We start from the raw sequence: 12,447 nt of genomic DNA, 5'->3' as shown, positions 1-12,447 counted from the left end.
ATTGTTGTTTGTATATTGATCATATTGAGCAACTTAAGTTAATAGGTGTGAGTTGTTGTATAGAAAGTTGTTCAGAAGGAGCCAGTTTTTACAACTTAACTATGATTTTTGTGATTTTTTCACATGAGACCAGTGCATGTTATTGGGAATGGTTGGTAAAGTGTGTTAGGAGGGTTAGAGGACATTGGTTGGGCACCCAAGGTTTATGGAATTTGTCCATGTTAGTCACTTAAGAAACTTAAGTGAAAACAGACCATTGTAAACGTTTATAGGGCAATGTAAACGTTTACACGAGAGTTTTTGTGAAAATGTACAGAAAGTTCTTCACAAGGAGCCAGTTTTTATAACACAGGGGGCCCAAGTACGTTTTTTGTGATTTTTTCACTTGAGGACATTGCTTGTTATTGGGAATGGTTGGTAACGTGTGTTAGGAGTGTTGGAGGTCATGGTTGGGCACCCAAGGTTCATGGAATTTGTCCATGTTAGTCACTTGAGAAACTTAAGTGAAAACAGGCCATTGTAAACGTTTACAGAGCAGTGTAAACGTTTACACGAGTTTTTGTGAAATTGTACAGAAAGTTCTTCACAAGGAGCCAGTTTTTATAACACAGGGGACCAAGTACGTTTTTTGTGATTTTTTCACATGAGGACATTGCTTGTTATTGAGAATGGTTGGTAAAGTGTGTAAGGAGTGTTGGAGGTCATGGTTGGGCACCCAAAGTTCATGGAATTTGTCCATGTTAGTCACTTGAGCAACTTAAGTGAAAACAAACCATTGTAAACGTTTATAAGGTAGTGTAAACGTTTACACAAGAGTTTTTGTGAAATTGTACAGAAAGTTCTTCACAGGGAGCCAGATTTTATAACACAGGGGACCAAGTACGTTTTTTGTGATTTTTTCAGATGAGGACATTGCTTGTTATTGGGAATGGTTGGTAACGTGTGTTAGGAGTGTTGGAGGTCATGGTTGGGCACCCACGGTCCATGGAATTTGTCCATGTTAGTCACTTGAGCAACTTAAGTGAGAATAGGTCATTATAAACGTTTACAGGGCAGTGTAAACGTTTACACGAGAGTTTTTGTGAAATTGTACACAACGTTCTTCACAAGGAGCCAACTTTTATAACACAGGGGACCAAGTACGTTTTTTTGTGATTTTTTCACATGAGGACATTGCTTGTTATTGGGAATGGTTGGTAAAGTGTGTTAGGAGTGTTGGAGGTCATGGTTGGGCACCCAAGGTTCATGGAATTTGTCCATGTTAGTCACTTGAGAAACTTAAGTGAGAATAGGCCATTGTAAACGTTTACAGGGCAGTGTAAACGTTTACACGAGAGTTTTTGTGAAATTGTACACAATGTTCTTCACAGGGAGCTAGTTTTTATAACACAGGGGACCATGTACATTTTTTGTGATTTTTTCACATGAGGACATTGCTTGTTATTCGGAATGGTTGGTAACGTGTGTTAGGAGTGTTGGAGGTCATGGTTGGGCACCTTCATGGAATTTGTCCATGTTAGTCACTTGAGCAACTTAAGTGAAAACATGCCATTGTAAACGTTTACAGGGCAGTGTAAATGTTTACACGAGAGTTTTTGTGAAATTGTACAGAAAGTTCTTCCAAGGGAGCCAACTTTTATAACACAGGGGACCAAGTATGTTTTTGGTGATTTTTTATCATGAGGACATTGGTTGTTATTGGGAATGGTTGGTAAAGTGTGTTAGGAGTGTGGAGGTGATGGTTGGGCACCCAATGTTCATGGAATTTGTCCATGTTAGTCACTTGAGCAACTTAAGTGAGAACAGGCCATTGTAAACGTTTACAGGGCAGTGTAAACGTTTACACGAGAGTTTTTGTGAAATTGTATAGAAAGTTCTTCACAGGGAGCCAGTTTTTATAACACAGGGGACCAAGTACGTTTTTTGTGATTTTTTCACATCATTTATGGCAGAAAGCAATGTCCAACATTGGATTTAGTTTACCTTAATGAACAATATTACAGAATAACATCTTAATGATAAACATCTGAAACATAAAAGTAATGGTGACAAAGTTTTTGAACTTGTCATAATAGCATCTTACAGTTATCCATAGAAATTAAAAGTTAAGGTGCATAACAAAACATTGAACAAAATATATCTTAATTAGACTAGTTGTTGTTTGGTTCTTTGGACGATGATGGTTGGTCAGATGGTGGTGGAATGAATTTCTTGAGGATTTCATTGACATGGTTGTTGTTTTCTGCCCACATAGGTAGTTGAATAACAGGTTTTGGTGTTTGTTTGACTAGCTCAATCGTAGGTGGTCCAATTTCAGCCGGAAACACCTTCACCACGTTGCGATGCACTATATTCAGGTAGTGGTTTCTTCAAGAGTCACTCAATGATGGTACTTATATGAACATACAAAATGAATTTAAGTAACATCAAGTATAGGCTTTTACAACTTAGTTTATGTTATTTTCAATTCCTGTACTTGTTTTTTTATTAAAAAAATATATGTTTAATGTTATTTTGACTGAATATCATTGGGTGAAATCACCATATTCTTATTTCTTTTCCCCAAAAATTGGTAAACGAACATCAAAAACCCATGAAAAGTTTGCCAAAAAGTAAGTTTGCCAAAAACTTACTGTACAAAAAAGTGGTCCCTTGTGAAGCACTTTTTGTCCAAATTCAACAAACCATTCGCGTAAACGTTTACCACCTATTGGTAAACGATTACACCACCTTATTTCAATGCACTTGACTCAGGATTTGACCCAACTACTTTTTGTGAACACAAGACCTTCCCAAATGGAATTTGGGGTCCCCAAAATCAACTTTCCACCCCCAACACACAACTTAAAACCAAAAAAAAAATCGAAAACCCATGCAAAGTTTGCCAAAAAGTTAGAATTTTACATCTTGGTCCCCTGTGTACAAAAAGTGGTCCCTTGTGAAACACTTTCTGTACAAATTCAACAAACCATTCACGTAAACGTTTACCACCTATTGGTAAACGATTACACCACCATATTTCAATGCACTTGACTCAGGATTTGATCCAACTACTTCTTATGAACACAAGACCTTCCAAATGGAATTTGGGGTCCCCAAAATCAACTCTCCACCCACAACACAACTTAAAACCAAAAAAATCAAAAACACATGCAAAGTTTGCCAAAAACTTAAATTTTTACATTTTGGTCCCCTATGTACAAAAAAGTGGTCCCTTGTGAAGCACTTTCTGTACAAATTCAACAAACCATTCGCGTAAACGTGTTTACCCCCATTTTCTAAACCATTACAACACCTTTTTTCAATGAATCAACTTTCTGTATTCAACTAAGAATGTTGGCAATGTCCACATGCATTGTTTCTTTCATCCATTAAGTCCAACATCAATAACAATATCTGTCAAGTGTAACATTTAACAACTGTATCGTAACATTATTTCCCAAGGGCAATGACATAACTAATTCATTTAACTTCAATACCATGTCACAAAATTGAAGTTCAATGTAACATACATTACAATTTCAAATTACTAAACAAATGTTTCAACAATACAACATATCTCAACAACAAGGAAAGTTTAAAATCATTAAACATATCATAAGGTCACACATGTTTTATTCTTAGAGTTCCAGTAAAAGGAGTTTTAAGAGCTTTGCTCTTGAACCGCGGTCGTGAACCCTTCCTGACATAAGTCTTCAATGCAGCTGCATCAGTCGACATGGCTCTGAAGGAAATGCCTTCCGGGGAAATGCCTCCTGGGGAGAAGGAACGATCTTCACGTCCCACACTCGGTCCACCTTTCTCCGATCCTCTTCGTCTAGATTTTTCAAAAGCAACTTCTTCGTCCAACTTAACAACCTCCCTTTTAAGCCCTGCAACTAGTTTTTGTTGATGCACCAAGGTACGCATAACACTATCTTTCAGGCTTCGTTTCAATATTTTCTTTGCCGAGGGTGGGTTATCAACTTTAGTTTTCAGGCTAGGTTCGTCATCTTTGTGATCATTCGTTGCGCCAACATCAAAATCATCACCAACCTGAAATTCAACAGATAATATCATACCAGCAACACATACATCGAAAAATAAATAACTCAAACATTAAACATCATACCACACCACTTTGCAAAGCTTGTTTCACAATGTTGTCTCCCAAATGTACAGTCATCCAATGCAAAATTCTAGGAGATTTATGTATTTGACCTTTCGGAGGTAAAAATTTCTCACATAACCAAACCTACAAAAAATCCATCATCACAAACGCTACTCAAAAATACAATTCAATCCACAACTCACAACACGATTAAAAATAAATTTACTCATATTACCTGCAGCATGTAAGTGCATCCATCAATGTAAACATTGCTTGTGCCTTTTCCTTTCTTCAATCCATCTGAAGCATTGCACAAACTACGTACCAAGTAACGGTACACTAAACTACCCCAACAATAATTACCCAACCCACTTAAATTATCAACAATTTCATACAAAACTTGAAACACTCTTCCACTGCGATTGGGAAATAATAACTCAGATATCCTAACTAAAATATACAAACTACAAAAATCAGAACAAGGAATCTTCTTCTTACATTTCCTCATCATACATTTATAAACCAAGTTTAAATGTTTTGTGTCTTTCCCTACATATTTAACACATGAACTTTTTGTAAAATTTTCTTTCAAGTTCAACTCCTTACCTTCTGAACTCAACCCCAAACCTAAACAAAACTCATTCTCAGTCATAGGACTTCTTTATCTCCGATTAGAAAACAACCATTAGAGTCAACCCACTTCAAAACTAATTCACTCAATATATTCCTAGCTAACCTAACTTTAGTACTCAAATCTAGGAACCAACCAAAAGGAGTCCCAAAAATCAATGACCGCTGCTCCTCTGTCAATTCCTTGTTCAAAGTTGATATATAGGTCATGGAAAATGAGTGCCTAACCGTCAACTGCATCAACCACAAATGCTCAAAACCCTAGAACAAAAGCCCAACAAAAAATGGAGAAAACTAAAATAGCCCAAGGATAATGCCGCTTACTTTCGTTGAAGAACTGGCCATTTTGAAACCAAGGGATGACACAACCACACCAAGATCGACGAGATGACACGCCAACACCAATGACGAAGAACGATGTAACGAACGAAGAGATGACACACCAACGAAGACGCTATCGTCAGCGATGGTAAGAACGAAGCCCAACCGCACCGAAATCAGAACAAAAGAGATGGAGAAATCGAAAAATTGGAAGAACGAAGACAGCGGCAGGGAGACGGAGAAATGAGATGAAAGAGAACGTTTCAATCCTATGAAACAGGTCAAGGGCAAAACGGGAAATGAAAAATTCAAGTCTGAACCTCTGCAGTGACGTCACAAATTCTATTTTTAAAAAAAATAAAAACCAACCAATCCCCTGCCGACACCTGACAGTGTCAAAATGGTGTTAGAATTTTGGTGTCAAAATATCGAAACGCTTAAAGATATTATTAAAATGATGAAATGTGTTATAGGTAGTAAGAACTATGATTTAGATAATATATGTTGGGGTTCAATACACACACCCTTTGCCCAATAATTAGATAAAAATCAAATAGTTATATAAACAAAAGTTAAAATGATCAAATTTATATTTTAAAAACAACTTACTAAAGAACATACAAAAGTTAATATAAGATTTTCTAAAATACCTAATAAATTAAAGGTGTTTTGATATTTTAAAATTAGAAATGATGATGAGAGAAGAATAAGAATGAGTATGAGTATGGGAAAGAAAGAAGATATATATATATATATATATATATCCTAGTTTTCATATCCAATTCAAAAAATCAAGTATTATCAATACTCTTTTTTTTATCAAAATCAAAATAAATTTGAACAACAACCAAGATAACATATTCATTGGTCATCCTATTCAATCAAGAGTTTATACGCTTTTCTAACTCAAAAAGATTTTACTTCTTATACAACTTGTTCAATGATCTTCAATCTTCTAAGAGAAAAATTATGAAAAAATTCATTAGTGATGAAAAATGAGAAGCAAATTCTGCAAATAACGAGTAGACCGGCCTTGAATGTGAGAATCAAGGAAGGATTAAAATTTAGAACGCCTAACTGAAGAAATATCGTCTCATACAATATGTATTTTCATGTCCCATCAGGTTATGGTAGAACTATTACTCCACTAATTTTAATAATAAGTTAAAACTTTTACATTCCTCGTAGTGTTGTTTCATTAAAAGGTTTAGGTACGTTCCTTAAATTTTAGCCGAAAAGCCACCCTAATCCGTCCTTTAGAAAAGATTGTTTTAGAAAACGGTTGAGAATTTAATAAATTCTTAAGTGATTACGTATATAATAACAATTTTAATCCTTTATTTATCAGTGACCTATTATCGTTTTATACTACTTTGCTTTTAAGGTGCTGAATGCATTTTAGAGGGACCAAAATGCCAAATTCAGCCTCCATGTGGAAGAACCAACACATGAGATTTCAGAACCATTAACAAAATAGGAAATGGTAATAAATTTACACACAATGAAGGAGCAAACATAAGGATTATTATTATTATTATTGGAAACCTACTCTTAATTTTAATACACACCATTATTAGGTGGTCTTTATTGAAAACTATGCCTTTTTTATATACTCTTTCTAATCTAACAATGTTTATGATTTTCTATCAATTTCAGCCAATAGTAAAAACTAGTGTTCAAAACAGTATCTTAAAGAGTGGTTTGATAGCATTCTTCATTACACAACAAAAGCAAACAGCTAGTTATATATATTATATATATATATATATACACACCATCATTCCCACAGAGTGAGAGTAGCATAATTAACATGATAATATTACCCAATAAGTTGAAATACAAGAAAATAGTACATGCAAAAGATCTAAAACGTGAGCAAAATTTCTGCTCTTCCCCTTTTTTCCATAATTAGCTGAGCAGATGGACAAGCACTTATAAACAGACCTTAACTCCTTTGTATGGTTATCAGCATTTCAACTTACAGTTAAATAACCATCCAAAACATACATAAACTTTTGTGGCAGACCTAAACAACAAGAACCCTTCTTGCACAAGGGGAGAATGTACATCATTTCTTCAGAAACTTCTGCGAGAAAATCTTCTTGGAATATGGGCTGTTTCGAGAAATGGCTTTGTGGGACTCAATTGCTTCAACTAGTACATTGTGCAGACGGCCCTAGTTTACAAGGAAAAAGGCAAAGAGAGAAAAAAAAAACAAACATTTCCACTAGATCAGGATCAAAACTCAGTCATGAAATGAACCTCTTAAACAGCTAAAATATGAGTATAAAAGTTATATGCACTATTTACTTATCTAAAACAGTAGTAGTACAACATATTTGTAGATGGTATAGATTTTGGCTAGTGATAAATTATGACAGGATTTTGCACTTACTATATTCTGTCATTGGCTTTTCAATGAGGATTGAATGAAAATAAGGTGGCCATGTTACAAACCTCAGAATTTCGAAGAGCTGATTGAACAACATAGTTTGCATGTGGATCTTGAAGCAAGTGTTCGAAGTGAGGAGTGGACAGCAGCTCCAGAATGACTCTTGATCGATTTTCATCATTGAATACAGCCAGACATTTTTCAACCACGTGACTACCAAACTTCTGCCTTGACAGGTGCACGTAGTTACCTTCAAATTGCGACCTTATATATGCGGTGGCAGATGGAATCTTTAAGTCCAAGATAAACTGAACAACATAATTTCTGCAGCAAGCAAAAAGAACAGAGTGATGAAAGGGTAGAAGAAAGAATTCATAATCAATAGAGAAAAAGGCTCACTGTTGTTTGAGTGCTTTGTACTACCATCTGATTTAACAAATTCCTGAGATGTTAAAACTGATAGCAACATATGAATTTCAGTTTATAACAATCTCCTTTCCTAGTGTACTATTCATTTTTTCAGTGGTACATATATCTTCACCAGCGTAGCACAAGGAATGGTCATATGTAAAAGAAGAAAGTGAAGAACAACAGGTACTGTCTGACCGCCACATTTTCCAGTCCTCATTAGTCTTGGCCTCATGAAAATGGGTTAGAACTTTTTATACAAATTGTCAATGACACTTGACTACAACTAAGTTCTCACTTTGGGAAGAAAAAAAGGCATGTTTATGAGATGGAAAGTGGATATTCTAACAAGAAGAAGATGAACCAGCCAAAGGAATTTTGTGCTTTGTAAACTATAATGCTTCCAATAGTTACCCGTATTGATCTTGAGCTAGCAGAAGTGCATTAGCGCATATTTCTTCAATCAGTTTTTCTCGGTACTCCCCGCTGGAATGGCCAATGCATCTTTGCAGAACACAACATCCATGTTGGTGAGTTGCAATGTCAACACAATACTTTGCAGCAGCAACAAATATAAACTGCAGAATGCAAAATAACAGGGTAAATGTTTAACTTATGCAACCAGATATCAATTTGCAAATTTATTCTGCATTTCATCACACTTTAGTGATGGCTCAAGTCAAGAACAAAAGACAAATTAGCATTTCAATCATAGTTCACAAGCCTTTTATCCCAGAATCCAGATTATTACAAGATCGTTTCTTTTGATCCTATTCCAATATTGCTCTCCTTTAACAACCGTGTAGATATTAATTTCACAATCGAAGCAAATGTCCTTAAAACTCTAGTTTTCTAAGTTTTAAAAATTGTTTAATAGGATTTTCTCTAGGCGTTAAATTCAAAACCCTTCGCAAGCAATTTTCATCTGACCAAATCACTAGTCGTTAGAGTGGTGCTTGTTCATCATGGATCAATACAATTTTTTTTCTTTGAAACATAATTGGAATCTCACAGCAACACAAGACATTTATATAAATTTATATTCATTATTAGTCTTGAAGATAAAACTTTTAGCACATTTAACAAGCCTAGTCCACGATACAAAAAAGTTCAAACATTTATATGTGCCATTTTTCGAAGTACCATTATTGTTACCATACTAAAAATGGTAGTATGTTAAGGACGGAAAACTTTCAGAATCAAATGAACGTGTAAGAAAACAATGAAATTCTATTTCACAAGAGATGATCAATTATCACCGACTAAAATGTGTATAAAACAGAAACAAGAGTGAGATAAGCACACAGATTTCTGTTCATTGATAACAATATCATGCACAATATTATACAATATGTATGCTTTATTGAGAAAGATAGAAATCGTGCCTTGTTATCTTCATTGCTCAAACACAGCAAACAGCGCTGAACCACATGGTTTCCATTTAGGTCTTTAATGAGAGCCAAAAATCCTGGTTCAAGAGCTGAAACAGCTAATGAAATTTGCTGCCTAGTTTTGAGAGACTCAATAAGCTTCTGTACCACACGAGTGCTGATAAAAGAAAAGGCAAAGAAGTGAAATCAAACGTAATATAACACAACCATAAAATATTTAAGTAGTTGCATAAGTTGTGCCATTACCCATGAGTGTTTAAAGAGATTCTGACAAGCTGACCCGGTTCTTCAGTAAGGATTAGAAGGATTTGCATCCTCTGTTCTTCATTGCATACATCTAATAACTTCTGCATAAGGTAATTTCCAAAAGGATTCACCATAAGTTCCACTACATGATCAATGATCTCGTTAAATATCACTTGAACATCATCCGGTGTACCCTCATCAAACATTTTTTGCAAGAACCTACAGCCATGCTGATCTTTAGCCATTAAATATATATAACCTTGAGCTTCAGCTAGAGAATTGTATTTGGGCACCAAAGGTAAGGAGCAACCTATCCTGGCACTCCTAGGATTGTCAAAATTTCCTACAACCTGGTAAGGCATGCCTAGCTCTGATCTCTTGCAATGCTTATCAAAGCTAGTGCCCCGTAGTGCAGACTTACTGTGATACATGGAAGAATCCGAACCTCTGCCAGCAACATAATTTACACCTTCACCTTGTATGATGAAGCTTCCCTCACTAGCAATTGCATCAATATTTCCTTGTGGGATTCTAGCATTTGATAGAGGGACAGCTCTTGCATTATTAGGCACAGAACGGCTATACTGCAGTAAATCTTGAACACCCAAATAAGGTCTTAAATTAACAAACTGGGGAGAGGTAGGCCATCTTTGCATGGCTGTTTCTTCAGTTAGATGCATTCCATTATTCTGAGCATAAAGTAACGCATCAACCACTGGATTTATACTCAAAGGAGTGTACTCCGGTGGCTGGCTTCGACTTCCTCCACTATAGTAGTTATTCATCAGCTGCCTTGTCTGATGGCATGGAGACTTCAATGAACCACTAAAGTCATTTAATTGAGAAAGCATTGTCTCAGTCCTTTCAGCACACTGTCTTGATCCAAATAAATTAGCCATTCTATAGTCCCGGGTCAACCCCGACAAGGCCATATTCATTTCACCATCATGATTTACAGGGCTCAAGGGCACAGGGGCTTGAACCCCAACACAATCCAAAGAACCTCTCCTGAAACTGCAATGTGCCCCGTTTGTGTGAACATTGCTGGGACCATTTCCAGTGAACGAACATTCTGGAAACAGTGGCCTATTCATGCCCATCGAATGTTCCTTGAAATCACAAGGCCTCTCTTGTTGATTGCTGATATGCATTCGACTCAAATTGGCACACAGGCCAAATTCATCAAGCAAACCTCCATTGGCATTATTAAAAACAGTTGAATCAGGTGTGATGAAACGGTTATTAGGGTAAGAAGAAGAACCTCCAGAAGGCATGGTGGATTTAAGATCCTCCAATGGAGGAGGGGTTGGTGATCCAGTGTCAGACAAAGCATGTCCAGAAGAGAACAAGCTTGAGGAAGAACCATCAGATTGCAGAGAAAAACCACTCGCAGGAGACGAGACACATGGATACTGAATCTGACTAAATGGGTCATCATCACACACACCACACATTCCATTAGACACAAAAAAACCATGATTATGATGATCATCACCATCATTAACATCATATGATTTCCCCTGGTAAAGATTGTTTGATGTTGCCTGAGGGATCTCATTCAGCAACATCTCAAGCTCTTCAAGGCCCCCATCGTCCTTCACATTCTCCAACATCTCTTTCCCCATCTCAATGCTTTCACACACCAACAACCAGTGACAGAACACAACCAAAAAAACAAAAGAAAAAAACAACAACAAACCAAACTCACACACAACAATCAAAAGACTCCATGAATCAGAAAACCCATTTCAGACATCGATTAAAAGAGAGTAAATAACACAATCCCATCAGAAATTAGAAGCCTGGGGTCATCTGGGTTGCGCTCAGTGGTTGTAAAAACTGAAAAAGTTAGGTTCTTTGTTATTAAGAAGAGAATTGGGATTGCATTTGCATTTGCATTTTGAGAAAATCATATTATTTGGGTAATGGGTATTGTCTGAGGGGAGTTGGTGAAGCATGCAAATATTGAAGATTTACATGCGGTCACTTGGAACCGTAGGCGTACACACTCAGCGTAGTCTCACAGGCCATTAAAGCTGAAGCAAGAACAGACGCTATGGGCTTTCTATATTTATATAGAGGGAATATTTAATTGGAATATATTTATTTATAGAATAAAAATCACTCCATGATTTTTACTAAATTTATAAAATTATATGGTAGATGATTAGTTTTTTTGGAAGGTGACATTTTAAACCTATTTTTTTAAGAAAAAACCTTTTTTAGAAAATAAAATAATTTGTATGTATTATTAAAATAAAGATAATTATACATCCTTTTAGTTTACATAATGGGTAATGTATAGTTAAACTAGATGTAATTTTTTTTTTATCAAGAAATAGTATAAGAGTATAACTATTTTGTATGTTAATATCAAATTATTTTAAATTAAAATAGTATGTTGTCTTTAACCAATCATATTAATCATATTTCTGTTTTGATCATTATTATTCTAAATAAATGAACATAATAATAATAATAACAATAATAATTAATAACAATTATTATTAATAATAATTAATCATAATAATAATGGTTAAAAATAATAAATAATTTTTTTGAGTGACATAAATAAGATATTTTAGAGTGAATAATTTAAATATGTTAAAGATTTGATTTTTTTTAAAGAAAAATAATACTTCAGATTATGATAACTATACAAGATTTTAATTTGAAAAAAAAAAGTATATTAGTATAGGTTGTTTATTTTAACATGACTAACATCTTTTTTTGGCACCACTTGAATTCAAAGTTTAGTTTAATTTACACACGTAACACTATTTTGTTCCATTTGAGTAACAAGAAAAAGTTGATGGTATAATCAAGTAAGTAAATTACTCTATCTAAATACAGTTCTTGTTTTCTAAAATGGATTTGAGTTATTAGTTCAATCCAATTTTACAACATTGTTCTTAAAATCCTATTAAACATTGTAAAACAGTACATTGTATTTCTAAAGAAACTAAGAA

General features: G+C 35.0%; 1 protein-coding gene across 1 annotated transcript; it reads right to left on the bottom strand.

Moving 5' to 3' along the window:
* Nucleotides 1-6,810: 6,810 nt before the first annotated feature.
* LOC106773595 lies at nucleotides 6,811-11,509 on the bottom strand. The gene is made up of 5 exons (XM_014660302.2): nucleotides 9,479-11,509; nucleotides 9,227-9,389; nucleotides 8,256-8,419; nucleotides 7,499-7,757; nucleotides 6,811-7,217 (listed from the first exon to the last, which is right to left on the bottom strand). Exons 1-5 carry the CDS (start codon nucleotides 11,101-11,103, stop codon nucleotides 7,110-7,112), a joined length of 2,319 nt encoding a protein of 772 aa, XP_014515788.1. The 5' UTR covers nucleotides 11,104-11,509; the 3' UTR covers nucleotides 6,811-7,109.
* Between the last annotated feature and the right edge of the window lie 938 nt (nucleotides 11,510-12,447).

Source organism: Vigna radiata, chromosome 9 (assembly GCF_000741045.1).
Source record: "Vigna radiata var. radiata cultivar VC1973A chromosome 9, Vradiata_ver6, whole genome shotgun sequence".
Taxonomy (NCBI): Eukaryota; Viridiplantae; Streptophyta; class Magnoliopsida; order Fabales; family Fabaceae; genus Vigna; species Vigna radiata.
The sequence above is the reverse complement of the archived record's forward strand: the minus strand, read 5'-3'. Positions and strand labels throughout refer to the sequence as shown.